This window comes from Bos javanicus, chromosome 16 (genome assembly GCF_032452875.1).
Source record: "Bos javanicus breed banteng chromosome 16, ARS-OSU_banteng_1.0, whole genome shotgun sequence".
Taxonomy (NCBI): domain Eukaryota; kingdom Metazoa; phylum Chordata; class Mammalia; order Artiodactyla; family Bovidae; genus Bos; species Bos javanicus.
This window is the reverse complement of record NC_083883.1, coordinates 74,251,258-74,278,954: the sequence shown is the minus strand read 5'-3', so window position 1 is coordinate 74,278,954 and position 27,697 is coordinate 74,251,258. Positions and strand designations below refer to the sequence as shown.

The 27,697-nt window shown below is 49.5% G+C and overlaps 3 protein-coding genes across 6 annotated transcripts; 2 read left to right on the top strand and 1 right to left on the bottom strand.

The window, feature by feature from the left end:
* Positions 1-204: 204 nt before the first annotated feature.
* Positions 205-23,548, top strand: TRAF3IP3 (TRAF3 interacting protein 3). The gene is made up of 16 exons (XM_061383630.1): positions 205-389; positions 4,114-4,518; positions 6,421-6,568; positions 6,715-6,778; positions 7,040-7,064; positions 7,320-7,349; positions 7,442-7,537; positions 14,079-14,150; positions 16,414-16,554; positions 16,676-16,813; positions 17,855-17,990; positions 18,838-18,900; positions 20,533-20,592; positions 21,683-21,819; positions 22,592-22,705; positions 23,293-23,548. Exons 2-16 carry the CDS (start codon positions 4,174-4,176, stop codon positions 23,386-23,388), a joined length of 1,665 nt encoding a protein of 554 aa, XP_061239614.1. The 5' UTR covers positions 205-389; positions 4,114-4,173; the 3' UTR covers positions 23,389-23,548.
* C16H1orf74 (chromosome 16 C1orf74 homolog) lies at positions 22,998-25,779 on the bottom strand. Of its 2 annotated transcripts, none has more exons than XM_061383635.1 (2): positions 25,692-25,779; positions 22,998-24,645 (listed from the first exon to the last, which is right to left on the bottom strand). In XM_061383635.1, exon 2 carries the CDS (start codon positions 24,548-24,550, stop codon positions 23,759-23,761), a length of 792 nt encoding a protein of 263 aa, XP_061239619.1. In that variant the 5' UTR covers positions 24,551-24,645; positions 25,692-25,779; the 3' UTR covers positions 22,998-23,758. The 2 variants fall into 2 exon arrangements, with proteins under 2 accessions (XP_061239619.1, XP_061239618.1); XM_061383634.1 differs by having other exon boundaries at positions 23,551-24,645; positions 25,608-25,695.
* Positions 25,654-27,697, top strand: LOC133228170 (uncharacterized). 3 transcript variants are annotated; one of them, XR_009730107.1, is made up of 3 exons: positions 25,963-26,358; positions 26,436-26,563; positions 27,392-27,697. XR_009730107.1 is itself a non-coding variant. In XM_061383636.1 (2 exons), the coding sequence occupies exons 1-2, from the start codon at positions 25,654-25,656 to the stop codon at positions 26,524-26,526; spliced, it is 696 nt and encodes a 231-aa protein (XP_061239620.1). In that variant the 3' UTR covers positions 26,527-27,697. The 3 variants fall into 3 exon arrangements, 1 of the variants encoding a protein (XP_061239620.1); XR_009730106.1 differs by having other exon boundaries at positions 25,966-26,358; positions 27,365-27,697; XM_061383636.1 differs by having other exon boundaries at positions 25,654-26,258; positions 26,436-27,697.

Sequence of the window (27,697 nt, the reverse complement as noted above, 5' to 3'; positions counted from 1 at the left end):
CCAGAGATTCATCTTTGTCTAATCCTGGAAAGGGAATTTTGATGTGAAACCGTCCAAGAGTTCACACCAATCAAATAGGAAGAGAAAGGGCAGTTGGGGTACCCACCGGTGGGAGGAGCTCCTGAGCCCAGCCCTGGAGGCCTCAAGGGTTTAGGGGCCCCTCGGATCGTGCCAGAGAGCGGAACTGGGGTGAGCAAGTATTGTGGCTTTGTGTTTCCTGTTTCAGCAAGGCTGCTGTGCAAAAAGAAAGACAGTACCAGGAAGGGAAACGCTCAGGGGGCCCCGAGCCATGGATTGAGATCTTGCCCCTTTGTGGAGACCACAGCCAAGACCTGCCCAGGAGCTGGGATGCTTTCCTGAGCTGCTGGGGTTGGAGCCTGGGACCTCAGGTAACTGAGAAGGAGGAGGCTTCTGCATCCAGGTTGGGGACCTCCGACTCTGGGGTGGGGCGGAAGACGCTGTCTGCCAGCTTCCCTGGGCTGAAGGGGGAGACACTGTCCACTCCAGTGGTTTGAGTGTTGGATGTGGGGAACCAGGGAAGTGTCCCGTGTTGGTCTCCGGAGGCCCAGCTCCCAGTGTCCTCTGCTCCATCCATTGGATGAGACGAGCCGGGAGTCAGACACCTGAGGTTGTAGGCTCCCAGGAATGGGCCGTACACTTTACAGCTCCCTTCCCCGGAGGGACCCCGTAGCACCCAGCTGCCTTCCCAGTGGCGTGGGTGCAGGCCCTTCGCTCCTAGCTCGTGCTGAGAGCTCTGGACTAGGAAGGTCTGACCATTCATTCATGCAGGAGGCCACTCATCACACACGCAGCCAGGAAGTAGAAGCCAAGACTGGGAAGGGCAGCGACAAAGCACTGTCCGGTGAGGGCAGCGCCCTGGCCTCCCCAGTGGCACCGAGGACAGCGCCCCCGGGCCAGTACCACCTCTTCCCAGAGCTCCAGCTGAGGCCTGTCAAGCTGCCAAGGGCTGCCTGGGCAGTGGCCCAGTGACCTCTCTTTGAACCACACGGGGAGCAGTTCCTTTTTCTCCCACAGCGCATCTCTATCAGTCAGCCGTCCACATGGCTGCTTGTGTTTAGAGCAAATCAGAATAGTTGAGACCTCCCGAAGAGCTGGGATGATTCTACCCAGCTGTGCCACACCAAATCCCCCAGCTGTGAGAGCCTGGGGTCCGGGAGGGTCTCCTCCTTCCCTGAGGAGCCTTTTCTACTGCCACCCCCAGCTTGGGCAACAGGTGTCAACGTCTGCCCCACAGGAAGTAAAGCAGGGCAGCCACGTGTTTCAACGAACTGGTGCAGACAAAGCCCGTACACTTATCTCCCCTCCACAGCCCTCTGCTCTTCACAGCTGGAGGAGGCAGGGGTGTTCTGCCCAGTTTCCTCTACGAAGCCTGAGGGATAACCTGGAACCACACAGGGAGGGGATCTAGCGCCCCACTTTTAAAGGTGGGAGGCAGGCAGGCGGCACACCGGTTCTTCACTCACCCCCCTTTGCCTCTCTGCCGGGCCTAACTGAGATGGTGGTTGTTTCTAGACCACAAGGCAGCCCTTTCTCCCTGTAGCCCACACCCAGAAGTCAGACCAATAGAGCAACAGTGAATGCGGTCTCAACCCGGGACCAGCATCCCTTCCGTGGGGTAAACAATACGCCTCAAAGAGGAAGGGGGCGGGGGGGATCGGAGGACTGGGCATTCTGGGTCCTGGAGTGCTAGGTTGGCTTGGAACCTCTGTCGTATAGCACTGAGTCTTCAATATCCAAGATCAGGAGGACGGGAGTAAAAATAATGCTATTATTAAAAGCTAACATTTATTGTGTGTTACGGCCCTGATGCTTAGCATGCATTTTAAGCATCATAACCTTAGGAGGCAGGTTCCCACTTTACAGATGAGGAGACAGAGACACAAAGACAATCAATAGCTTTTCAAAAGCACACGGGTGGTTGGCAGCAGGGCCAGGAGTCCACAGAGTCTGAGCCCATGGCCAGGGGTCCTCGCCTCCCCCATCTGCGGCAGAATAACCAAGGCTGATGGCCTGGGACACCATGAGCAGAGCTTCTGAACATGGAGTTTCCTGCACATCCATTTTCATTTAATAGGAATGGGCCTCTCAGATCCTTTCCTAAGCTTTAAATGGAGAAAGTGGTAGGTGAGATGTGAAGGGGACCCTGCAGAGTAGGAGCAGGGAAGAAAGCCAAAAGAAACGGGAGAGACACCCAGAGAAGGGACGAGCGGACGGGCACTGACAGCTTCACAGTTCTGCCGGGGCTCAGTGCTGCCTGAGACCAGAAGATGCCCCCTCCACACCTGGAGAGTCAGGCACCGGACAGCGGACAGGGCCTGAACACGAAGACTACCCGACTCAGGGTGTGAGCCTGTCCCACCCACCCATGACCCCCGAGAAGGAATGGAATGATCACAGATAGAGAGCAAGAATCCTGCAGAGAGTTCCAGACTGAGCTGGGAGGTGCAGGGACGTGCCAATGATAAGGGCAGAGAGGCTGCTACCTGTTGAGTCTGTCTGACCTCTAAAAAGACCCAAGGGGCCAGAGCCGGCAAACACCTGTGGGCTGAAGCTGAGAAACCCTTCTCTGACCTACGATGCAGGAACTAGGTTTCCAAGGCGGTGGGGAGTGAGGCTGTGGATGGACAGAAGCAGCAGCTGTAAGGGGAAGTCCCTCTCCCTTCATGAGTCTCTGGGCTAACTCCAGGGACCAGTGGAGGCAGGGACCAGAATTTCCAGGGCTCAGAATCCAGCTCAGCCAAAGTGAAAGTTGCTCAGTTGTGTCCAACTCTTTGCGACCCGAGAGACTATGCAGTCCATGAAATTAATCCTTCAGGCCAGAATACTGGAGTGGGTAGACATTTCCTTCTCCAGGGGGATCTTCCCAAACCAGGGATCGAACCCAGGTCTCCCGCACTGCAGGTGGGTTCTTTACCAGCTGAGCCACCAGGGAAGCCCTAAGTCCGGCCCAATTTAGCCAAGCTCCCCGAGGGTTCTGGGAGAACAGACAAAGTTGCACAAGGTAGGTGAGGGAGAGTAGGAAAGAGACAGCAGGAGAAGGGGCGAGGGCTGGGGGTGACGTGAGCAAGCAGGTAAGAGCGTGTGAAGGCACAGCAAGTGTGGCCTCTACGCCAAGCCTGGTTCCCTGGGGACTTCTGGTTACTGAGTTTGTTTGTTTGCTTTTGTTTCATTTTTGAAACACAGCCTTATTTAGGTATAACCCCTGTGGTTGCAGAAGACACAATTTGGCTCCGGACTAAGGAAAGCAGACATGCCACCACACTTAGCCCTAACAGGGAGGGGATTCTAAAAAGCAAAGGAACCCTCTGCTCCAAGAGATACTGAGCTGAAAGCTCTGAAATGGCTTTTGGCCAGTAACGGACAGGTGCTCAGCCAATACTGATTTGGGTGATCTGAACCTGAGAGTCAGAGCTCAGTTTATTGGTCCAGGAGTGGAATGTCAAGGGACCGATGTCAGGATCCCATGCCTGGAGGCAATAGTGCGGGGTTTCCCTCCTAAACCACGCCCAGAACCAGGCTCATGAGCCCGCTGCGTAAGGCTAAGCAGAGGGCAGTGGGCGCTGCTCATGGACTGGCTGCACCTTGCAGGGTCTGGCTGTCTGTCCAGGCCTCGAGAAAAGTCACTTGCCTATTAGTACTTGAGTAACTAGGCCAAGAGAGCATAAAGATGCTGGCCTTCCTTTCAGATGGAGGAAGAGGGAGCCAATTTAACTGCTTCTCTAGAAGTTCCTGGAAAAGGCACACGTCCGCATCTGCCATCCAAAGGGCTATAGGCTTTTGGTGATTTTTATCAATTATTTCTCATGTTCCCCTAACTTGGAGGCAGGCTGAGATGTTCAGTCAAGGAAGAAGTGGCAGCCAGAGGAATCTCGCCACTTTACAGAAGGGGAGGCACAGGCCAGAGAAGAGCAGAGATTAGTCGAGAGACTGGACCCACAAGTCCTGAATTCCCGCGTGACATCATCCCCGCCTCAGTTTTCAACCCACATGTATGGGACACAGTGCTATTTCTGCCCCCTCATCTAGAGAAGTGGTCATTTTTCTGCCCATCTCCTGACCCCTCCCCTTTGCCTCCCTCTTGGCACTGGGCAGACCCGGGCAGCTATTCCAGGAACTGGAAGCCAAGCAACAACAGGTGCTCAGGAGGTCATCATGATCGGCCCAGACCCCAGGCCTGCCCCTGGCTTGGCCCGGTGGGCTGAGAGCTACGAGGCTAAGAGCGAGCGCCGGCAGGAGACCCGCGAGAGCCGCCGCTGCCGCCCCAACGTGACCACTTGCCGCCTCGTGGGGAAGGCCCCGAGGACCCAACAGAGGGAACAGCTCCGGAGAGCGCGCCAGCAGCAGTTTTTCAGACGGAGGAACCTGGAGGTGGAGGAGAAAGGCGAGGCACAGAGCCCGCCAGCCAGGGAGCCAGGCCCCTCCAGGAGGACAGGCCAGGCCACTGACCTCAAGGAGCCCTTGTCTTGGGCCAACAGGATCTCTTCCCCCAGACAGCAGGTGGGCCATGTTGAGGGACACACTGCCCTGGAGCGGATGGGCTGCGGGAGCAAGGCAGGTGGGTGGGCTCAAGGTCACCGAAAACTGATTTAAATGAAGTCCCTCCTTCCTCAGTCATCACAGAGTCTCCCTTAGCCAGTTACTTGTTCTGACGTTTTTCTTCTTGTGTTGTTTTTTTTGGGGGGGGGGCTGGGTAAGGGGGGGCTTGTTTACCTACTTTTTATTGTTGTTTTGCACTTGCCTTTTAGGAAAGAGAAAAATAATTTCACAGCTAATTCCTAGTATCCGTTCCAATTCAGTCTATCTAGATACATCTTCTACAGCATTCATTCATCATTGTTCAACAAACATTCACTGAATGCTTACTGTGGGCCAGGGACACAAGCCAGATCTTCTTAATGTCCCGCTTGACTCACACACACACACACACACACACACACACGTTTCTTGTCTCCATTCTCCTATAAGGCGGCTGCATCGCCCACCTTCTCTCGGGCAATCCCAGTTCTACTAACTTCACTCACCTAAGGCCACGTCTGGTCCAGGAAACCTTAGCTGCCCTAGCTTCTTCAGGCCACCTCTGCTCCCTGTGGTCCTTACGAGGCTATAAATCCTCGAAGATTGTATAACTCTTAGAGGGCCCGTCAGTCTGGCCTGGGAAGGAGCGGTGTTGACAAAAAAAACCAGGGTATGTTGAAATGAGCTCAGCCAGCAAACCATCTGTGTCTTCCTATCCACGCCGTGAGCACATGGACAGCAGGGACGGGTCCTCTAACGTCCCTGGAGGTGCCTGATATTGTCCCGTCCCCAGAGGAGGTGTTCTATCAGGCTTTCTTAGCCAGTGCATCTGTTATCCAACACAGGAGGTGCTGTTCAGAAAAAGGATCCTTGAGTCCAACTGTAAAAGAAAACCAGCGGTGTACTTTCTAAGGCAAGAAGGTTTCTGAATGCTTTCATGGGAAAAAAAAAATTTTAAGAAGAAAACACACACACACACACACACACACACACACAGTTGCCTAAAGAACTCCTCCTGAACCTGTCAGTTCTGTAAGGTTTATTGAGATTTAATCTGCACGATTAGCTGCCATAGGCATTCCTTAGCCTTTTTGTGTTACATTACAAACATAGAATTTACTAGATTTTAGTTTTAGTTTGTAAGAAGAAAATATTTGCAGACTAATTGTGACGACTGCTACACATTCCTCCCTGTTGCTGGCCTACTTTCTCTTCAGTGACCCTTAGCCATCTTCCAGCTGGCGCTGAGAGGAAGGCAGTCCCCTCTAGAATATGGAAGGCACCCTGGCGACCATCTACTCCAAACTCATCGCTACACAGACAGGAGCCTGAGACCAAGGGAAGGCAGGACCCGACCCCGGTCCCCCTCACTCCCTCCTCAGACCAGTTCTCTTTCCACAGCGCCATGATGGGGGCTTTGTAAGGGGCTGGGATCATGGTTTTGAGAGAAAGTAACAGGAGACCTGGTAAAGAATCTGCCTGCAATGAGGGAGACCTGGGTTCAATCCCTGGGTTGGGAAGAACCACTGGAGAAGGACATGGCTACCCACTCCAGTATTCTTGCCTGGAGAATCCCACGGACTGAGGAGTCCATGGAGTCTCAGAGTCAGACACGACTGAGTGACTAAGCCTTTATGCTTTTAACTGGAGGCCAGCCCCGCTCCCCATGTGCCTGGCCTGAGGAGGAGCTGATCCCACCAGCCAGGACCAGTGAGGGCAGGAGCAGGGGGAAGCTTGGGGCTGTGAAGACTAGAATGGCTTCCTTTGGTGTTCTGGACCCGAACTTAATCACTGGCTCACGTTTCTGCAGTCAGCCAGAGAACCCTGTTCTAAGACGCTCTATCTAGGCTCGCAGCAACACCCTCCTCCCCACTTGCTTTCCAGGTGTCAGGGACCAGTTGCGAGGTCTTTGCGACCCAGCACCATCCTCCTTCAGGTGCCTGGAGGGATCCAGCTGGCCACTGCCCCACCCAGGCTGGTGGCCTTCCACCACAGGCCTCTCCCACCAAGAAGGCACCCAAACACCACCGTGGTAAGAGTCTCCCGCCCTCACTGGGGCCGGCAGAGTATCCTGCCCCAGCTGTCTCAGCTCGCCGGCAGTGGAGAGTCCCCTCACCTCCCCACTCCCCTCACTGCCTCTCCCAGGCCTCCCGAATCATCTTATCCCCTCCCTCTCAGGCACTCAGACAAAGGCAGGAGAAACACAGTCAACAATCAAGAATGATGCCAGTCAGCAAACCAAGTGAGTACCTTTCATGTTCCTGGCCCCAGCTCCCCCGCAGCCCATCCATTCCTCTCTTCTAAGCTTTCACTTGAATACCCTCCCCCAGCATTTTGTGGAGTGGAACACAAGGAACTTCCACATCCACCTTAATTAAGAAAAAGGAGGGCCTTCCCCACCCTATTGGCTCTCCAGAAGAGATGAGAGAAGGAATCTATGCCCTGCCTCCTGACGCGCCTGTGTCTTTAATCCACTGCCGGTTTTGTTTTTCTTCTCTTCCAGTTATGGAGTTGCAGTTCTAGATAAGGTAAGAAAATCCTCATGGTGGAGGTGTAGAATCACATGGCATCTAATCTTCTCCAAGCTCTGGAATTCACTGGTAAACTCAGCTGGGATGGATGGGGCATCCTCTCCCTGGATGAGCACAGACAAGGAAGCCTGGAGGGACCCTGAGTCCAGGAAGAAAATTCACTTAGCACAAGCCAATCCTGGCTCAGATTCCATGTTCTAGGATTTCGGGGAAGCCACAATCTTCTTAAACACCCTTTTTCTTTCTCTCTAGGAAATCATCCAGCTTTCTGAGTACCTCAAAGTAAGTAGCATGAACTCTCCCCTTACCTCCTCCATCTGTCTGCTCACGTCTCCTCCAGGTTAATTTTAACCCACTTGCATTTTGCCCCTCAGGAGGCCCTACAAAGGGAGCTGATTCTAAAACAGAAAATGGTGATTCTCCAAGACCTGCTGTCTACCTTGATTCAGGCCTCTGACAGCACTTGGAAGGTAAGGGAAACCTTTGTTTGAACAAAGCTCGGGGGCTTCTATATGTGCCCATCTCGTTCTTCTTTCCGTACCATTGCAGCAAGAGAAGGAGCTTTCTCACTACAGAAGAGGCCGAAGGTAGGGTTAGACATCCAACATGTCACAGTAGATATATGGGAGAGCTTGGCTGAATCCAGGGTCATCAGCTGAGGACCATGTTGCCACTCACCCAGGGAAGACCCAGAATCAAAAAAAGGCCCTCCTTTTTTTAATTTGTTGGAAGAAACAAAAGAAGGTCTCGATACAGTTCCTGTTACTGACTGTGGTAAATATCAACTGTTTTTGTATGGAATTCATATCAATATTAACTTTCAGCCACCATGCACCTACTTCTCGCCCCAGACATGAATGGGAAAGCAGGAAGGGACCTAGCGATTACCTAGTCTAATTTTCTCATTTTGCCCATGAGGAAACTGTCAGGGAAGTCAGGTGACTTGCTAAAGTCACAGTGCTAGTCAGAGGCAGAACTGGAACTAAATTCAGACCTCCTGATTTTAGTTCATTCATTCAACAAATATTCACAGATCATGTTCCCTGCACTGAGCACTAGAAATAATGAGATTAACCAGACAGGGTTCCTGCTTTTAGAAAGCCTGTGGTTTTCTCAGGGAGACAAGATGCCTAAACAGTGAAGAGATATGAGAAATAAAAGAGGTGTTTTCAGGATATAGTAGAATACAAGGGGAGAACCAGGGAAGTATTTATAGTTATATTTCAAGGCATTGACTATCCATATTGTATTTTCCAGGCAAATGTGACAACAAGAACTATATTCTGGTCAGGGGATACAGCACAGGCAAAGAACCAGAGGCATGATATAGTCTCCAGCTTTTTATTATCAGGACCCCTTTATATTCTTTAAAAATTATTAACATCCAGGGGCTTCCCTGGTGGTCCGCTGGTTAAGACTCTGTACTTCCAGTGAAACAGGGTACAGTTTCCAAGCCTGGTTGGGGAGCCAAGACCCCACATTAGCGTTACTATTAAAAAATAATATTAAAATCCAAAGAATTTTTATATTTACCATTTAGAAGTGAAAACAGGAATTTTAAAATATGCACTAAGTTTAAAATAACAGTAGACAGATTACATGGGAACTTACAGACTGTTTGAAAAATATATTTTTTTAAATTTTATTTTATTTTTAAACTTTACATAATTGTATTAGTTTTGCCAAATATCAAAATGAATCAGAGAAGTGGCCGTGCTTTACACTTATGCAAATATTTTTAATGTCTGAACAGAAGACAGCTAGATTCCCACATTTGCATCTGCATTCAATCTGTTTTTAATACATTGTTTTGTTAAAATACCTGAGGAAAATCTAACCTTACACAGAAATACAGTTGGAAAACGGAAGACCTTGCAGATCCTGGATTCCAGGGGGTCCACTGAAATTCTTAGACTGCATGTTCACGCAGTTTAATGCCACCAGAGCAGAAAGCCACAGGTGCACAGGCAGAACACAGAGCCTCGCGGGCCTCTGTGAGCATCTGACCGTCCACGCAGATGGCTATGCTTAGAAAGCCAGCCCACCCGGGACAGGAAGGCATGGGGCAAAACTGCGAAGCCCGCAGTGATGTCAGAGACCTCCAGGGCTCAGCCAGCCCTCTTCCCATCGGTCACTGTACCTGGATTTGGGTGTCTGTATTCAGGGCTCCTGCTGCTTAAGGAAGTGGTTTTCATAGCAGAGTAGTTCCCTGAGACAGACAGCTGTGCATGCCAGGTGCTTTCCGGGGCTGAACTAAACTGAGACTGTCTCATTCGTTTATTCAGCAGACGTCTGATAAGTCCCGACTATGTGCTGGGTTGGGTGCGGCAGGCATAGAAGGCAGTAGATTTCCCACAGCAGCCAGGAAGAGAAAGACAAGTCATAAATAAACCTAACTGCTGCGTGCTCAAGCTCTAACAGTGCTTTCTACAAAGGGACCCCCCAGACAGAAGAGAAGGGAGTGATTCTTCTGCCTGTGGCGGAACAGGATAGGCTTCAGAGGCAAGGGACCACTTTAGTTGCCTCTAGAAGGACTAAGGAGGAGTTTATCACGACAGAGTGAAAGTCGCTCAGTCATGTCCGACCCTGTGATCCTGTGGACTACACAGTCCATGGAATTCTCCAGGCTTTTGGAATTCTCCACAATACTGGAGTGGGAAGCCGTTCCCTTTTCCAGGGGATCTTCCCAACCCAGAGATCAAACCCAGGTCTCCTGCATTGCAGGCCGATTCTTTACCGGCTGAGCCACAAGGGAAGCCCAACAAAGAGAGTAGCAGGAATGATGAAGGGGGAGAGAAAGTAGAAAGGATAAGGGTGCTTACGATAAAGCAATCTAAATGACAACAGGCCTGGGAGTAACAGAGCATGGGGCAGGGCCGAGTGTGACGGAAATTAAGGGATTGTGTCAGAGGAGCTTCAAAGAGAAGACCTCAGAGAGGTCTCTAGTATTATGGCTCTTAAATTTTCTGCTGAATAGGGTATGTCGAACTTAAATAGTCATGGATTCGCTTTTAAAGGACGTGTGTGTGTGTGTGTGTGTGTGTGTGTATCATGAGAATGCACGACACCCCAGCAGAAACACTGCTGCAGGCAGTAAGCAGGGTAGCAATGGGAGGTGCTTGCCTCAGGTCTGAAGTCCCACACTTAGAAATGTCCGCCCCATCCTGAGAAGGAGTTTGTCCAGTAGCTGTGGAGTTGTGCTCGCTTAGCAGCATATGTACCAGGGACTTTCCCTGCAGGTCCGGTGGTTAAGACTTTGTGCTGCTAAGGTAGGGAGGCGAGGGTTCGATCCCTGGTCAGGGAAGCAAGACCCCACATGGCCAATAAATAAATAACACAGCCACGGAACTGAGTTGAAAGAGATGGATCAGCTCTGCATTTTAAACAGTTCTCTGACAACAGTGAGCACTCAGGCTCCGAGTGGGTGCAGGGGTGGGGAAAGCTCTCCTAATATCCCAGGTAGGATACAACCAGAGCTTGGGGGCGGGGAGGATTTACTGAGAGACATTTCCCAGGCAGTTTCTGCTCCACTCCACACTCCAACAGCAGGGGAGGGTGCAGGGCTTCCTCCGGGGCTGTGGTTTACTCCCTTCCTCCTTCCTCCCCAACTAATACTCACTCTTCTTGTCTTCTTCCTCCCCACCAACCCTCAGCTTCCTGTTTTTAAGAAAAATCATCTCAGATTTTCAGTTAACTGCTCTTGCTTCCCCCCAAACAATTCACCCCCCTTCTTCAACAGAAGGAAAGTCTCAGACTGCAGTACTGGGGAAAAGTAACGAGAAGAGTGTGGCCAGAACAGGGTCTCTGACATTCAGCTACGTTCAGGCCTTCGTTTCCATTTGGCCTCCCTAATTTAAACGCCCAGCTTCACAGGCAGCTCCCTGCAAACTCTGTTAGAACACCAGGGACCAGCTCCCTCTAGTGCCTCCAGCCTCCAAGCTGACGCTGGGTCTTTTGGATGCGACAGGCCCTGGGGCACCGCAGAGACTCCTGAGCTGGGTCCAAGCTTCAAAGCAGAAACGGTCCGGGCTGTAGAGAAAGCGAGCCCACAGTATTGGGCAATACAGGCCCGAGCAGGGCACACTTGGGTTTTTAGTTCTGCAAAGTGAAACTGAGATCTTCAGATGACAGTGCAGCGGGGGATTGGCCCTAAGCAACCTCTGCTAGAACACAGAGACGAGAAGTGGGCTGGTGCTTCTGCCGTGAGGTGGTGGTATTTCTGGAGAGCAGGTCAGAGGCGGGGGAAGCAGAGCAGCAGCAGCAGGAGCTGAAGCCTCAGACCGGCACCAGGTGTGTATGGCCTCCACCTCGTTCCCTTTTACACCCGGGGCTACTCTGCTCTCTGAAACTCAGGTCCTGGGATGCAAAGCCCACAGCTGGCCTGTAAAAAGGGCTTTTTCCCCCATACTGTTACCACTGGGCTTCATACAGGGAGACCTAGGGCTCAGACCAGGAAATTGCACACCTCATTTGCAACAACTTGGCTGCAACTTTCCTGCCTGACTTGGGGAGTCGAGGAAGGCAGAGCTGCGGCCCAGAGATGTGTTCAAACCTCAGACTTGGGTGGCCCTTCATCCCCACTGAAGGAGCTAGCCTGAATTGTCTTCTATTACAACATGAATGGAAAAGTAATCTGGGGTGTGGCTAACATACAAAAACAGCTGGAAGAGGCAAAAATATTGGATTAAAACCATACTAAGGAAGGAGAAAGGAGCTACCCAGAAAGAGTAGGAGCCTGAGGGAAATGTAAGAATACCGCCACGGACTTGTTTTCTTCCCAAACTATTGCAAGATAAACCTTCAAGCTCAGTGGGTTTGATTGCATTCTGCATAGTAAGAGTTTGTTGCTCAGTCACTCAGACATGTCTGACTCTTTGCGATCCCATGGACTGCAGCACACCAGGCTTCCCTGTCCTTCACTGTCTCTCAGAGTTTGCACAAACTCATGTCCACTGTGTAGGGGAAAACAGAGTCTGACGACCTGAAGTGCGGAGGAGGAGCTGGGGTGCCGGGTGGAGGGAGTCGATTTCAGGACCCTCGGATTAACAATGAACAGGCCACTGAGGGGAGTAACTTTTCCCAGTCCCTCCAAAGCCAGGAACAGTGGAAGTCTTTGTCCATCTCTTTTATTGGTCCCAAAGCCCTGTGGTTTATTGTAGATGCCAAATCCCTGACTCTCAGCTCTCACACGAGACATTACGAAAAACATTAATAGCAGAAGGCAGTTTGAAAAATTATTTTTGGCAAAGCCTTCTTGCTTTTGCAAGACCCAGCTGAGGAATACAGGAAGCAAAAAGGGGGGGGGGGCGCCCCTTGGCTCCCTGTGTTAGAGGAATCAGCCAAAAGATCAAAACAGGAGCTGTGAGATACCACTTCCTGCCTCCCCCAGGTGCCCTGAAACTCACTGAGGAGACAGACCACAGAACAGTCTCCTCTGGCCATTACAGACCAAAAACGGTACAAGAGTTGGAAATGGCCAAGCCGCACGACTGAGGGGCCTTGGCAACTCAGGCCTGAGGAGAAATGCAATTTCTAGACCTCACAAGTGTCCCACCGGGCCTGGCTGGAACAGCCCAGGGAAAGGCTATGAAAACCAGTTACCACTAACGAGACCTACGGCCTTTTCTCTAGGAAACTGGCATCCATGGCATGCCCCCTCCTCCCTCCCCCATCTCCACACACACACACTCACTCACACACACACACACACACACACACACACACACACACACACAACCTTAAATCATACTCAGGGCTGGAAAAACAAAATCCCTACCTGGGAAAAAGGGAGCCCTCTACAGGTGGGAAAATGAAAAAAGCAACAAGGAAGCTGTTAGCTGCTCAGCAGAAATACTGAAAACCAGGAACATAACAGGCCCTCCTGCCTGCCTTTCCCCACGCTTGCCCTTGAGATCAGCTTCCCTCTTGGTGTGTCCCAAATGCCACCAGACAGATCCAGCTCATCAACAAGTAAAACGTGGCTTTCTTGGAATTCCTCTCACCATCGCAACCACACACGCATACAAAACCTGCCTTAACACCCTTTCTCCCTTTCCTGCTTTCTTAAAAGAATTTCTCATCTTCAGGGGGATGTGGGTGTGTGTGTGTGTGTGTGTGTGTGTGTGTGTGCGTGTGTGCGTGTGGCCAGGAGAGGACAGTATTCACTTGCTAGGGCAAGTGAATATCACAGACTGGGTGGCTTCACCAACAAGAATGTGTTTTTCCACAGTTCTGGAGGCTGCAAGTGTTAGATTAAGCTGTCGACAGGGCAGATTTCTTCCGAGGCCTCCCCTTGGCCTGCAGATGGCCATCTTCTCCCCATGTCCTCACATGGCCTTCCCTCTGTGCATGCCGATGTTCAAATCTCCTCTTTTTATGAGGACACCAGTCATACTGGATACGGGCCCACCCTAATGACCTCATTTTAACTGAATTACCTCTTTAAGGACCTTGTCTGCAAATACAGTCACCTTCTGAGGTACTGGGGGTTAGGATGTCAACATATGAATGCTGGGGGGTGGTGGACAGAGGTGCACAGTTCAGACCATGTTGGGGATAAGGGAGGGAAGGCATGTCCCCCCGCCGGGAGGAGAGACCCCTTTAGTCTTACTGGCCTTTAGGAGTAAAGGACGATGCACTAGACTGAGAGGAGGTGAGGAGTAGAGGTGCCTAGACAGACCGGGGAGAGGTGAAGAGGGAAGAAAAGGGGAGCTTAGAAGCTTTCCTTCAAACGGGCCCCTGCAATGATACCCTCAGCCGTGTGACAGAAAACCTTGGGGTACACAGTGACTTTGGGGAGCAGTCTGATCCTTCCTTCACCTATTCCAGGGAAAGAGGAAAAGACGCTCTTCTTTCCAAACATCCCTTGCCATCTTTCCCCCTCCCCACCTCCTAAAGGACCCCAGTTCCACAAAGACTGTTTATTATAGGCAGTAGGCTGGGAATACACAGCAAAAGTCTCTGCATGCTATATTTTGGCCCAAACTCACTAATTCATTCCATTTGTTCCAGGGCCAGCTTAATGAAGACAAATTGAAGGGCAAACTGAGATCCTTAGAAAACCAACTGTACGCCTGTACCCAGGTAAGCATTCCGGAGGACGCCTCTAGCCCAGGAGTCTGAAATTAAGGGAGACAGTGCTTGAACCTCAAGCCTAGTCTAGAAACATCACCTGCTAGAGATTAATGCACGCATCCTATTCACCCAGCTCTGGCCTTTACCATTTTCACTTTGGTCTCCGATTCACTCTCTCTATCCTCCTCTCCCTTTCTCCCACTGTCCTTTCCTTTGCACCCTGGGAAAGGAAGCCCAGCACCAGCGCTTTGCCAGCTCCAGGGAAACCTTGAGAATACCTGGAGAAGCAGGGAGAGGCCCTTGGTAAAGATTCAGCTTATCTGGGTAGCACTCCACAGGCCCTAATTTTACAAGAGATGAATTAGATATTACAGTGAAGTCTCACAAAATGATTTTCATCCCACGGGCAACTTCTATCTAGCAACAATCCCTGGGAGCAAGTAAAAGACTGTGACTCCTGGCTTTCTGTGGCATTGTTATCCACCTGCAGTAATCTCGATTGCCCTGCTCTTGGATTATATGAGATAGAAAAAAAAAAAAAAAATCAGTTTTCACACTGAATAAATGGTAGATTTCTGACAGGTAGAGAGATAAGTTAAGCGAATGAGGTGGACTAACTAGACCGCTCCCACTTGATGTGTGGAAAATAAGGCGACCATGTAGTTAGACTTTCTCAGGGGGACAGTTTATCTCGTCTATAGGTTTGCTGATTCACTGCTTTCATTTTTGCAGCATGACCTACTTTGTCAGACCCTTAACTAAAAAAATAATGCCAAACAAGCTTGTAAGAAACTGACATACAATTCAGGATGCCAGTCTACTCCTTTTCAATGGGGAATAAAGCTGGCCAGTGACCAGCATGGTTAAGTCCAATAACCTGGACATAGGATCTCAATCAATAACTCCTGTATCTGGCTTCTAATGACAATTCCAAGAAAAGACCCACTCAATATTTAAATCCAAATTTTCAGATGATTCCAAAGCTAAATGGAAATGATTTCATAACGAACTCTAAATTTGCATTATCTAGACTATCTCTTACTCAGTTGGGTAACCCAGAATCAACAGTAAAAGCTTCCGGCTTTCCCAAAATCACAGGGCATAAAAATGAAAAGCATGGGAAGGGCAAGTGAATTTGCAAAGCTGCTCTGGTGTCTTTTTGATCTTGAAGCCAGGAGAAATTTTAAAAATGCTAGGGTATTAATTTTTAAAACTTGAGATTACTGAAGATTGTTCAGATCACTGAGGCTATAAAAACAATTTTATTTTTTTAAAAATGCTCCCTGCGTCAAAGGAGTTTACAATCCCTTAAAGGAGGCAAATAAGTCAATGGATTAGGAATATAGATACTATGTGAACACCAATAAAACTACCTAATCCATAAAGAGTTGGGGGATAGACCTGGTTAGCCAAATTTATCAGAATTTTTATGATTCTTGGGCTGAATCTTGCATATGCAGAAGTTAACCAGGTGGAAAGGGTGGGTCAGGATACTCTAAGTAGAAGCTTCACGGGCAAAAGCAGAGGCTGAGAAGCACAGTGCTTAGGGGACCTACAAGCAGTTCAGCTTGGTTGGAGCAGCATGGAATGAAAGTCTAGGCTCATAAGTAAGCCATGCCATGCCAAGGAGTTTGAACTTCAACCTTAGAACACTGGAAACCAATGAGAGATTGAAGCAGGTTGTGACATGATCAGATAGAAGTTGTAGAAAGAAACCTCTAGCTGCAGGACTGAAAAGAGTTTGAAGGGAGGCAAGACTTGAAGATAGGGAGACTATATAACCCATATAATAGTATTACTAGAGTCTGAACTAAGGAGGTGGCAGTCGACAGAGGATACAGGCACGAGCTGTTAGAGAGGCTGACTTGACAAAGCTTGAAAACCAACTGATTGCTTGGAGAAGGTGAGAGAGAAATCAAGGATGACTCCCTGCTTTCGGGTTTGGGAGACTGGGTAGATGATGCTGCTGCTCACTGAGATAGGAGCAGGTTCGGAAAGATGATTTCCTCTGGGAAACGATGGATGTCAAGTGCCTGTGGAAGGCCCCGGGGAGAATGCTCAGCGTGTCCGGGGCAGTTTATCATCCCCACTCACTTCTCACATCACCTGAAGGACTCTCCCTGCCCGCCTCCAGCCTGGAAGGCAGTCCACCAGATTACTGACATCTCTGCCTTGTGGGCAAGGACCGATTTCTTTTCACTTCTGCATCCCTGCTCAGGGCTTGAAACACATTAGCTTCATGTGTCTTTGTTGAATTGCATCCAATTTACAGAAATATTCCCCCTGGGGAATGAAAAAGGTGCTATTAGAGATGGAAGACCAGAAAAACAGCTATGAGCAGAAGGCCAAGGAATCACTGCAGAAGGTGCTGGAGGAGAAAATGAGTGCAGAACAGCAACTGCAGAGCACACAGGTGTGGGAATGCTCTGTGATCCTTGGGGCTGGGAGCCCTGGGGCGGTCGGGCCACAAGGGAGCCAGTGGCATGACTCCCTGGAACCCCTGATGCATCTCCCTCTCCTCTGTTCTCCCTCAGCGGTCCCTAGCTCTAGCCGAGCAGAAGTGTGAAGAGTGGAAGAGCCAGTACGAGGCTCTGAAGGAGGACTGGAGGACCCTGGGCACTCAGCACAGAGAGCTGGAGAGCCAGCTCCACGTGCTTCAGTCCAAACTGCAGGTACCAGGCCCTGAGGGCAGGGAGGTGGGGAGGGAAGGCAGGATTTCGGGGAGGGAGGTGTCGATAGCAGTGACAAGAGAAGATCCTGCTCAGCTGGGGGCCCCAAATCTGGGTTTAGCGAGGACACTGCTCAAGCAAATAACCTAAGTGTTCATTGGAATGACAGCATCCAAATGCAAAGGGCTGGACTGGAAAAACCCACTCTCTGCACCCCATCCCAGGAGGGCATCCAGTTCAGAAATGCCCACTGTTGGCACAGAACAAAAGTCACCAGTTTACTTACAGGTTGAGTATCAACTCACACATCTTGCCAATGTGTTTTTTAAGCCATTATAGTGGATTCTTGGCATTCTCAAGGGTTTCACCATTTCCGATCTGTTACCTTGGAGAAGTTAACTAACCACCTAGGCCTCAGTTTCCTCATCTGTAAAATGAGGATAATAATAGTACTCTATCACAGGACTGTTGTGAGGTTTTTCATCAATTTTACTTAGTTGGATTGGAATTCTGAGGACCCACCTTTACTGAAGCAGGGATCTAGGCAACCTATTTGGCAAGAGACAACAAGCGAATCATCTTATCACAGGAGAGAACCTCGCTGGCCACTGCCTTCACTGTTCTCTCCCTCAAATCACCTACCAGGAAACTCTCACCAAGTCCCTTTCCTTTTCAACCTTAATTCTTTGTGAAAAATGCACCTACTCCCTCCGCCTTGAAAAAATCGATAGCGTGAGAATGAGAAGTAAAGACAAAGTGAAGTCATCTAGAAAAGCCATGATTCGGTATTACTGAATGTGGGCATTTATCCAAAGGAATCCCTTGTGAATTTCAAAAATCTAATCCCTTATTGGTTGTTAAGCATGAGGAATAGAGCAAACTGAAAAATTTTAAAACTTTTCCTATTTTTTCCACTTTCCTCAGACTCCCTTTGTCTCTGTTAACTCTACAATTTCCTACAGTTTTCTTCTTCCTTGGGATCTGCCCACCACCTCCACCCTAGCTAGCGCTGACCTGCCTGTCTGCCCCTCCCCCTCCCACCAGGGAGCAGACAGCAGAGACTCACAGATGAACCAGGCCCTACGACTTCTGGAGAGCGAGCACCAAGAGCTGCAGGCCAGGATTGAATGCCTGCAGGAGGACAGAGACCTGTGCAGCTCGGACACCCAGCACCTACAAGGTACCCATCCCCCTGGAAGCTTTGGAGGCCTCTGGGAGCCCAGAGAAAGGGGGCTTGGGTGGAAAGGGGTCAGTCTTCCATTGGTTTGTTTGGTTGACCTGGCGATTTAATTTTACTCTGAGAAAAAGGCAGGGCTGTTTTAATCATCCAAGACCAAGACACAAAGGATCCAGCCTATCCGTCTAAGCCAGAGCAGTTACTCCCATAGCAGTCACATGCCAAGACCGCATTCCTAATTTAAAGGGAAAGGTCAGCAGAAACACCAAGCATAGAGGTTTCCCAGTCACGGCCCCTGTCAGCTGAGAGGGGACCAAATTATACACACATGCTGCTGTGCTGTGCTCAGTTACTCATTCGTGTCCGACTCTTTGCGACCCCGTGGACTGTAGCCCACCAGGCTCCTCTGTCCATGGGATTCTCCAGGCAAGAATACTGCAGCAGGGGAGAGGGGGATGGGGAAAGAATACTGGAGCAGGTTGCTGTTTCCTACAACAGCAACTGATATTGTTCCGGACAATACCAGGAATGTTCCTGACCCAGAGATCGAGCTGGCATCTCTTCTATCTCCTGCTCTGGCAGGCAGATTCTCTACCAATGAGCCACTTGGAAAACCCTATATACACATACAAGCCTTAACTCAGCCCACTGTCGACCCAGATGAAATCCAAGGCAGTAGGGTTCTGGTTTACCTCTTCAGAACTGGGACAAGCAGAAGAAAGAGCAACTTCCACTTGACACTGGTCAGAGGCCATGGGCTAGACAGCATCTGTTACTAATTTCCAGCCTCAGGGGTGAGCTCTTTAAGTCTTAGGTTCTTCTATTTTGGTTTGTTTTATTTCATTGTCAGATCAACTGAAGAGGTCAGAGGAGGAGAAACTTGCCCTGGTGACCAAGGTACAGCAGCTGCAGAGTAAGTCCCTTTCCAGATTCTGAAAGTAGCGCAGGTGGCTTTTTGGCATTCTTGGGGCCCCTGCCCCACAAAAGGCATCCAGAGGAGCGGCGGGAAGCCCAGTCCTTGGCAGATCCTCTGCCTCCGCTTGTTCAGACCCTCCTCTTGGGCAGTGAGGTCACTGACAGCCCTTCACAAGTTCCACATTAGCCTCTGGCTTTTTCGTTTGTTTCTACTTTTCTCCTCCATGCCCACAAGCACCACCTGCATTTCCCCCAGAACTGCATATTTCACCAAGTGTCTTCTAAGGCAGTTCTTATTTTATATATTCTAATTTATTATGCACGTTTGTCACACAGACCTGTCACTAGGAATGGTTCAGAAAATAAGCTCAGTCTACCTCCCAGTGACATGTCAAGGCCAAAGAGGAAAAGGGGTGTTTCCAAAGAAAAGCTGGCAATTTCTGAAAAGCTAGAGAACCTGAAACAGTGCACAGCTCTGCTGGTTGCCTCCCACCTTAACCTCTGACGCCCCGACAGAGAAGTTTCATGCCGAGAGCAAGGAGTATAAAAGCCAGGCAGCCTCAGGGGTCAGGGAGAAAGAACACCAGCAAAAGCTGGGCTCCTACACAGTCGGGGCTGAATGGGCAAGTCACTTCCAAATCATGCCTTTATTTATTCAGCACTTATTTACTGAACCCTACCAAATGCCAGGCACCAAGATACACTGAGGATACGCTAATGAACAGAACTGGCGTGGTTTCCTCCCTAATGAAGCCTACATTCTAAACAGACACTATAGTGAAGTATGGAGTTTCTATGAACAAATACGTGTCAGGTATTAACAACTGCTAGAGGAAAACATACAGCAGGTTAAAGAGAAAACAGTTGCTATTTCACACAGGGTCAACTGGGAATGTCCTTCTTCTAGGGTAACATTTACGCAGAAATTTAAAGGTACACGGTAGGAAGAGATATAAGGAGGGTGTGTTCGTAACAAAGCACCACAAGCTGGGTGACTTAAAGAACAGACATTGGTTTTCTCATAGCTCTAGAGGCTGGAAGTCTCAGATCAAGGTGGAGGGCAGGGTTGGTTCCTTCTGAGGGCTCTGGGGAAAGGATTCATTCTAGACTGCTTTCCTTGGCTTGGAGAAGGAAATGGCCTTCTTCTCCATCCAAGATGGAAATTGCCATCTTCTCCATCTCTTCACACATCTTCCATCCCATCCACGTCTGTCCAAATTTTCCCTTCTTGTAAGGACACTGCTGCTGCTGCTGCTAAGTCGCTTCAGTCATGTCTGACTCTGTGTGACCCCATAGATGGCAGCCCACCAGGCTCCGCCATCCCTGGGATTCTCCAGGCAAGAACACTGGAGTGGGCTGCCATTTCCTTCACACTAGTCAATATTAAAATAGGACTCTAATGTCCTATTTTAACTTGATTACCTCTGCAAAGAACCCATCTCCAAATAGGGTCACATGCTGAGGTACTGGAAATCAGGGTTTCAACATATGAATTTGGGATGGGGGGGAGTGACGCAATTCAACCGACTACAGATGGGAACATAATAATTAAGGTCTCAGCAAAGTTCTGAAAAGATACTCTTTGCAGTAAATGTGCTAGCACAGACAAGTTCCTTGTGTTTTCCAACAGGTCTGCTTCAGAATCAATCCTTGCAGCTTCAAAAACAGGAGAAACTCTTAACAAAGAAAGGTCAGCAAATTCCTTTCCACAAATTCTAAGATATTGCTCTTTCCTTGCCCTCCTAGAGGCAGAGGGATGGACTACATGACCCTGTGTCAGGGATTCTTAGGTCAGGGAGCTAAAGGAGCACTTTAAGGACTCATGATTGGCTCTGAGAACACTTTAGCTAGTTAACCTCCTATTCTGAGAGGTATATAAACTATGGAAAGGATTTCTACTCCCTCTGAAAACATATGTCTGTATTGAACATTTCAATAAATTGATTTTGAACTCAGGATTTTATGTCAATTTTTACCCTTGACTTTCCAAACCAGATCCAGCTCCCCAGGTAGAAACTATGTCACATACAACAGTCACCTCACTCTCAGCCCTCAAGTCTGCTGCCTCAGCTTCCTGAGAACTCACCAAACACCTGGAGGGGGCGAAAGCTCCTCCCTTACTCCCTGCACGTGGCCCTTTGTTTTCTCATCACGATCACTGGGTAACACATAAAGCAGAAATGACTATGCCCACGTAGGATGGGTAAGAAAATGAAGGTCAATGAAGGTAGCTGGTCGTACAAATTAAGGCTACAGCTATGACAACAATCCAGAATTTCTGACTCCTAGTCCAGGGCTCTCTTCCCCAAGATGCAGACTGCCAAGGGGCTGAACAACCAGCGCTAACTACATGAAGATGAAGTCTTCATGTTTATGGTTATGATTGCCATTCTCACCATTTTGAAACAAGGACAGAAGGAAAATGGAGTTATACTGAAGCATCCAGGAAACCCACTAGACTAAAAGATGTGACCTGCAACCAAAGAAGCTAAATAAGCATTTTCTAAAAGCATCTGGCATTAAGCAGGACTAACGATAGAGAAAAGATACCAACCTTGCCCTCGAGGGGCTCTAATTCCAGCTCTCTGTCCAGGCTGAGCATGGTCCCAATGAGAGTTCTTTAAAAATCAGAGAACTGCCAGCCGTGCAGTGTGGCCAGCGACAGGCTCCTCCTTGTTCCCCCAGTCCTTTTCCCTCTCCCCAAAGGGTTCTCTCGGTGTCAGGACCTTTCCTCAGAGGTGTGGGCCTCACTGTCACTGAGAATCTGGCTGCTTTTTTAGATCAGGCTTTGCCTGTGAGGAGCCCAGAGCCCTCCCATAACGAAGTGGAGCCTGAGGGTCCAGGGAAGGAGCAAGACTTGGATTTCAGAGACGAGCTCCAGAAGAAAACTCTGCAGCTCCTGGCCAAGGAAAAGGAGGTGAGGTGGTGACCTCAGAACAGGAGGGACTCATCCTCCAGCGACAGGGAACCTGCTGGAAGTCAGTGAGACAGCAGGCATTTCAGAGCTGAAGTCGTGATTAGATGCCTGTAGGTATTCCTTGGCCTGTATAAAAACGTCTTCGCTTTCAGCTTGTCAATCTTTTCCTTCTTTATATCAATCTTAATTCAAGGTTTTACTAAAGAGTTACTCTTCAGAAAGTCAACCTAAACTCCAACACATTTAATAAATACATTAACTCCTCAAACTCTGTGGTACAGTGAGTATCTTAAAACTTTACACAGGGTCTTTTAAATAACAGAACTCTTCCTACCTACATACTTACAAAATACATATGTCCGGAAGTATTCACATGCAACTCGCTCCCCCAAAGAGGCTTGCACTAAGATCACTTCCAGGTCATCTGTGCTGTAGGAACTTCCCTTTTGTGTGTCCCTATTTACAAAGCACTTGCACATAACAACTATCACACAAAAGCACTTACACGTATAGTACAAAATATAATATGCATTCTATATGACATATATAATATGCATTACACTTAATGTAAAATATGCATTTAAATGAACACATTATGGATAAGCTAGGCGAGACTGTCGAAAGGCAAACTGAAATCTCTGACAAAGGCTGGGAAGGGAGGATGGCGGTAAAAATGACCATGAATGACAGGGTAGCTTACACAGGGCCTTCTCCCCTCCCTGGGCTCTGTCCAGAACTATGGTGACGACCTTGGTGGTATTCTCCCCCACAGTGCAGAGAACTGCTTTCGGAACTAGACAACCTCAGTGACGAGTACCTCTCCTGCCTGCGTAAGCTGCAGCACTGTCGAGAAGAGCTCAGTCAGAGCCAACAGCCGCCCCCCAGAGTAAGAGCCCGAAATGATGGTGGGATGCTTCCTCCCTCCCCCAACTCTTGCCCGTAAAATTGCCCAGCCCCTGCCAACATCTGGCCAGCCTGCTCCGCTCAGCTTGGTTTACACTGTACTGACAGTATAGCAACCATGAAAAGAAACACAGGCTCATGCCTCCAAGCCTAATTTTCATGGAACTCTTGAGCCTGAAGGGAAAAACTCACTACTGGCTAAAGTATGAAAGGGTGTACTTTCAGTCTATTTTGAGCACAGTGGCAAGAACAGAGTGAAGAAAGCAAGAGGAATATAAACAGAGAATAATATAATTTTGCTCAATTGTTTTCCACTTTTGATTTCTATCAGTTTTTAAGTACCTGGCCCCTGCTGGCTGTGGTTTGCTGGTCCACTGACCTTTGGTAAAGTGACTGTATCCCAAGAGAGGTGGCAAAGTGACAGAGACAGTGATACAAAAAGCTTTCTCTCCTCCACCAACCCAAGGTTTCCTACTGGGCTAGAAGGGGAAGGAGGAAGATTATTTTTGCCTGTGTCTTCTCTGACCAACCCACGGCCTCTTTCTCTTTTCTCCCCCTCCCTCCTCACAGAGGCAGTGTGGCCGATGGCTCCTGATGCTGATGGCGCTGGCTGCTATAGCGGTGGCAGTGATGCTGGCCAATAAGGACAGCCTGATGCTCTGGTGACAGCTGCCCTGGGTGAAAATCAGAAACAAGAAATTCAAAAAAAAAAAGAAAAAAAAACCCTCAGGTTTGGGTACTTTAAGGTCTGGGTTTTCCCAACACAACTACGATTTATGACTATTTTTTAACCTGCTGTAAAAATAAACAAATAAATTTCACCTGATGGTCTGTCCCGAAGAACTCTGTTTATTCCTGAAGCATCCCGGTCTACTCTCCCTAGTCCAGTTCAGCACAGAAATGATAAATGGATTACAGTATTCTTCCCTAGTGTCCTTGAGATACTCGCAACTGACACTTGAAATGATTCCCAGTTGCCATCCCTGACCTACAGCTGATCATTTACCAAGCACCTTCCACACGGGAAAAGTTAAAGTCAGAGGGCCACAGCCGGCAGTGTGACTATCTCAGAGGAGATGCTGAGGTCAGCAAAGTCATTTTGAGTCCTACATCGAGTTCTAAGGTCCTTCTCCCAAGTATTTAGAATGTCCCTCAAGGACAGGAACAGGCTCTCTGGCACACTAAAGGAATACAGCAAGACTGGTGGTTGACAGCATAGCCATGAGATCCGGGCAGTGAACACTCGTAGTGGAGTCTGGGCTAAACAGTTGTCCTCTCCTTGGTTCTCGTGAAAAGTATAGGGGACAGGATAGCCCAGGAGGATCCCAAACACAGTACAGAGATTCCAGGCTGAGGAACACAGCCTGCTGCAGGAGACTGCCAGAGATCGGTCCCTCTGCAGCCCCTGCAAATGTGTGATGATCTCCACCACGAGGGCCTTCAAGTCCTGAAGCTGGTCCAGGGAGCAGACGGCAGGGTAAGGTTGAGAGCCAGAAACATCCACAAAGGCTATACTACCAAGCAGCACCTGCTCCAAATGCCGACGCACATACTCAGGATGGACAATCAGGCTGTTCTCTGCAATCTCGAGGACGTGAAGCCCCTGGGTTGGGAAGCCCAGGCCCCGCAGCTTCTCCAGGTAACTCTGGATTTCGGGTGCCCCTGCAGAGCTGCAATCGTACAGCAGAGCTGGCTTCAGTCCCCTGGCCACAGCCAGCACCTCTCCAGCGAGATGAAGGCAGACAGCTCTGGGAGGGCCCCGTCGCTTTCCCATGCCCAGGGTCTGCTGAGCAGCTGCCACCAGCAACTGAGGACTTGGTGTTGACATGAGATCTGGTAGCGACAGTAAGCAGGGCCTTCTTAACTAGCCACAGTTCCCTCCCCTGGGCTGCTTCTCTAACCTCCAGGCACTTGAAGAAGGGCCTAAAAACAAAGCAGAGGATTATTAACACCAGCTAGTGACTCAGCCGAAGAAGGAAATGACAACCCACTCCAGTGCTCTTGCCTGGAGAATACCAGGGGCGGGAGAGCCTGGTGGGCTGTCATCTATGGGGTCACACAGAGTCGGACACGACTGAAACAACTTAGCAGCAGCAGCAGTGACTCAGCAGGAAACCTGCCAACAGCTTTTCCTTAAGTCTTACAGCATCTTCCAGAGGTCGTTTTCCCCTCTGCTTTGGAATGTTAACCCCGCCCAGACAAGACAGGGTCACCAATGCTACTTGATTTACTCGTTGACCCAAGTCTCCATCAGTCCCAAATTCCTGTGTCTTTCTGGCCTATGGTTAGATTTATATTGTAACTGGCGTCCATCCTAAGTTTGATCTGCTGTAATTTACTTCCTCTGCTTCAAACTTAAGGGAGCTTGGGGCACAGAAGAGAGAGCGAGCAGATTTGAGAAAAATTCTGAGCATTTCACCCAAAACTGCCTTCTGAGTAAAGTTCTGGGTTTCAAAGGCATTCTCTTTCATTTCCAACTCCTCCTTCTCTTCCAGCCAAGAACAGCTGTAAGAAAACCAATCTAATTAAACTCACACACACTAGAATGTGGCCTACCAACCATCTCGCTGCGTGCCTGCTCCGTCCGGTCCAACTCTTTTGACCCCATGGACTGTAGCCCGCCAGGTTCCTCTGTGCATGGGATTCTCCTAACAAGAATACTGGAGTGGGTTGCCCTGCCCTCCTCCAGGGGATCTCCACCCCCCAGGGATCGAACCCGCGTCTCCTGCATTGCAGCCAACTGGGAAGCCACCAAGCATCTCACCGAGACATAAAAGTAAACAAATGAAACCAGCTAGAATTGTAAGAAGGTTGTAATTTAACTTCTGACGGTCCCGCCTTGCCCTACTAATGGACATTTTCGGGCTCCAGGACAATGGGCTCACCTCAACCCCCACGCCGTTTCGTGAACATAGCATCCTGACTTGTTAAATGAGGCAGAGTTGTCTCTCACACATACTGATACCTACGTTCTCCTACTTCCGCTGCAGGCTCGCGGGCTCAGGAACTCCTTCCAGTTTCCTGCCCCTTGGCAGGAAGGCCGTGAGGCCCGTGCCCTCAGCAGCAACAAAGCTGGAAATTCTTCTCAGCACGGGCAAATCCTTCACTGCCTTCGGGGCCCAAGTCGGCGAAGTCGGCCTGTTGCGCATGCCCGACACAACCCCAGTTCCGCCCCCTTCTGTGACGTCACCCAGTCGGCTCCCGCGCCTCGCGTTAGAACCACCCAGCCGGAAGTGTGGGCGCCTGAGGCCCAGCCCTTTCCGGCCAGAGAGGCATTGCCCCCACCCGTTAGCTAGGAACCGAAAGGGGAGGAGTGGAGGAAAGCAGGCGGCTGAAGCTGGTCGTTCGCCGCCTCTCCTAGCGTCCCGCCGCTTCCCCACGTTATGTATTATTAAGTCCAGTGTCCCACCTGACCCGGAGGGCAGAAGCAGAGCACGCGGCTCCGGAACACCGTTTGATTTGTTTCTGGAGAAGTTCACTTTCCTCTCCAAACGAAACATCTCAAGATTAGCGACGTGCTTTACAGATCTTCACTTGTAGGTGGTGCTGTAAAGCTTTTTTTCACTTTGACCTGCCTAAGCCCTGAATCTGAAAGGCTGAATTCCGAGAAGTGGGTGGACAAGTGTCCTGGCCAAGGTTCGTCATCTCTAAATAGGGCGTGAAGGGCATGAGTGTTTTCACTCCCAACAGCTGTGTGCTATGTATGCTTCTAGGCGCTGGAGGTATTGGCAGCTAAGGAAACAGCAAGAAACCCGCCTTCGTGGAGCCCAGGCTGTAGGAATTCAGTTTGCTGACTTCACATGAGAAATGGGAGTCAGAGATGGAGAAGCTTTTCAATCAGGTCATTAAGAAGAAAACGTTATTTCACTGAAAGGTTTACCAGCGATATGACCCATACCACGAAGGGGAATAATTTCTTGGGAGAAATTCACATCTAAAGAAATGGCCCAAACTTGTTGATACATGAGCAGAGTAGAGGCTAAGGGGAACTGCGGGCACCTACCCTGGAAGTTTCACTCCTGGCTGTACCTTAGGTCTTCAGACTGTGAAGAGAGACCACTGTGGAGTGGAGGCGTGGCCAACTTGGAAGGAGGACCGGCTTATAGGGCTTCCATTTTAATGTTCTTAGCTCAGAGGGAGTCAGAGTAGAAACTAATTTTAGAATTTTTTCCCTCGCTGGGTTTATTTTCCCGTAGTAGTTAGCAGTCAGTCTCTCAAAGGAAAGACTTATTTAGTTCATTCATTTATTCTGACAAGAAATATTTGAGAACATTCTATGTACCAGGTACTGTGCTGGGGCTGGCAGCACAGTCCAAGACACACAGTCCTTACCTCCAGCAAGTTTGCAGTCATGCAGGACACAGATACTGAGCAATTACTAGGGAATTGATTATTCTGAAAGATAAGTGTAGGGTGCTCTGGGGACATATAGCCAGGGACCTAATTATATGACAAGGGACCAGCCCAGATCCAGCATTTGCCCTCTCATTTATACCTACAACTAGTTTTGGGTTTTTTTTCCCCAGTGAGACACCATGAGAAGTTTTCATGCGCCATTTCACCTCAAGGTTGGGAGGGAAGAAATGTTCTTTTTTGTTTCGCTTATCAATATAATGTGGTTTGTGTCCCAAACCACATGCAGGCAGTTCCAAAGTCTGCTTTTGAACAGGACGTGCAGATCCAGACTGTGACCAACCCAATGGGGAGAAGGGTAGACAGTGAAGAAAACCAAACGCTGGTGACACCGCCTGAAGGCGCGGAAGCAGAAAACACCCAGGGAGGCTGAGGTGGAACAACCGAAGAGAGAGCAGACTCAGTTTCCAAGAAAGGACACCTGGCAGCAGGACCAGAGAAGGAACCCTGAGCGAGACCAGTGGAGAGCCCTGCACGCACTCTCCCAGTGTTCTGCAAAGGATAAACAACAAACTCTGCTATTGGGTTAAGGCCTCATAAAACCACTCATTCATTCCTCTGA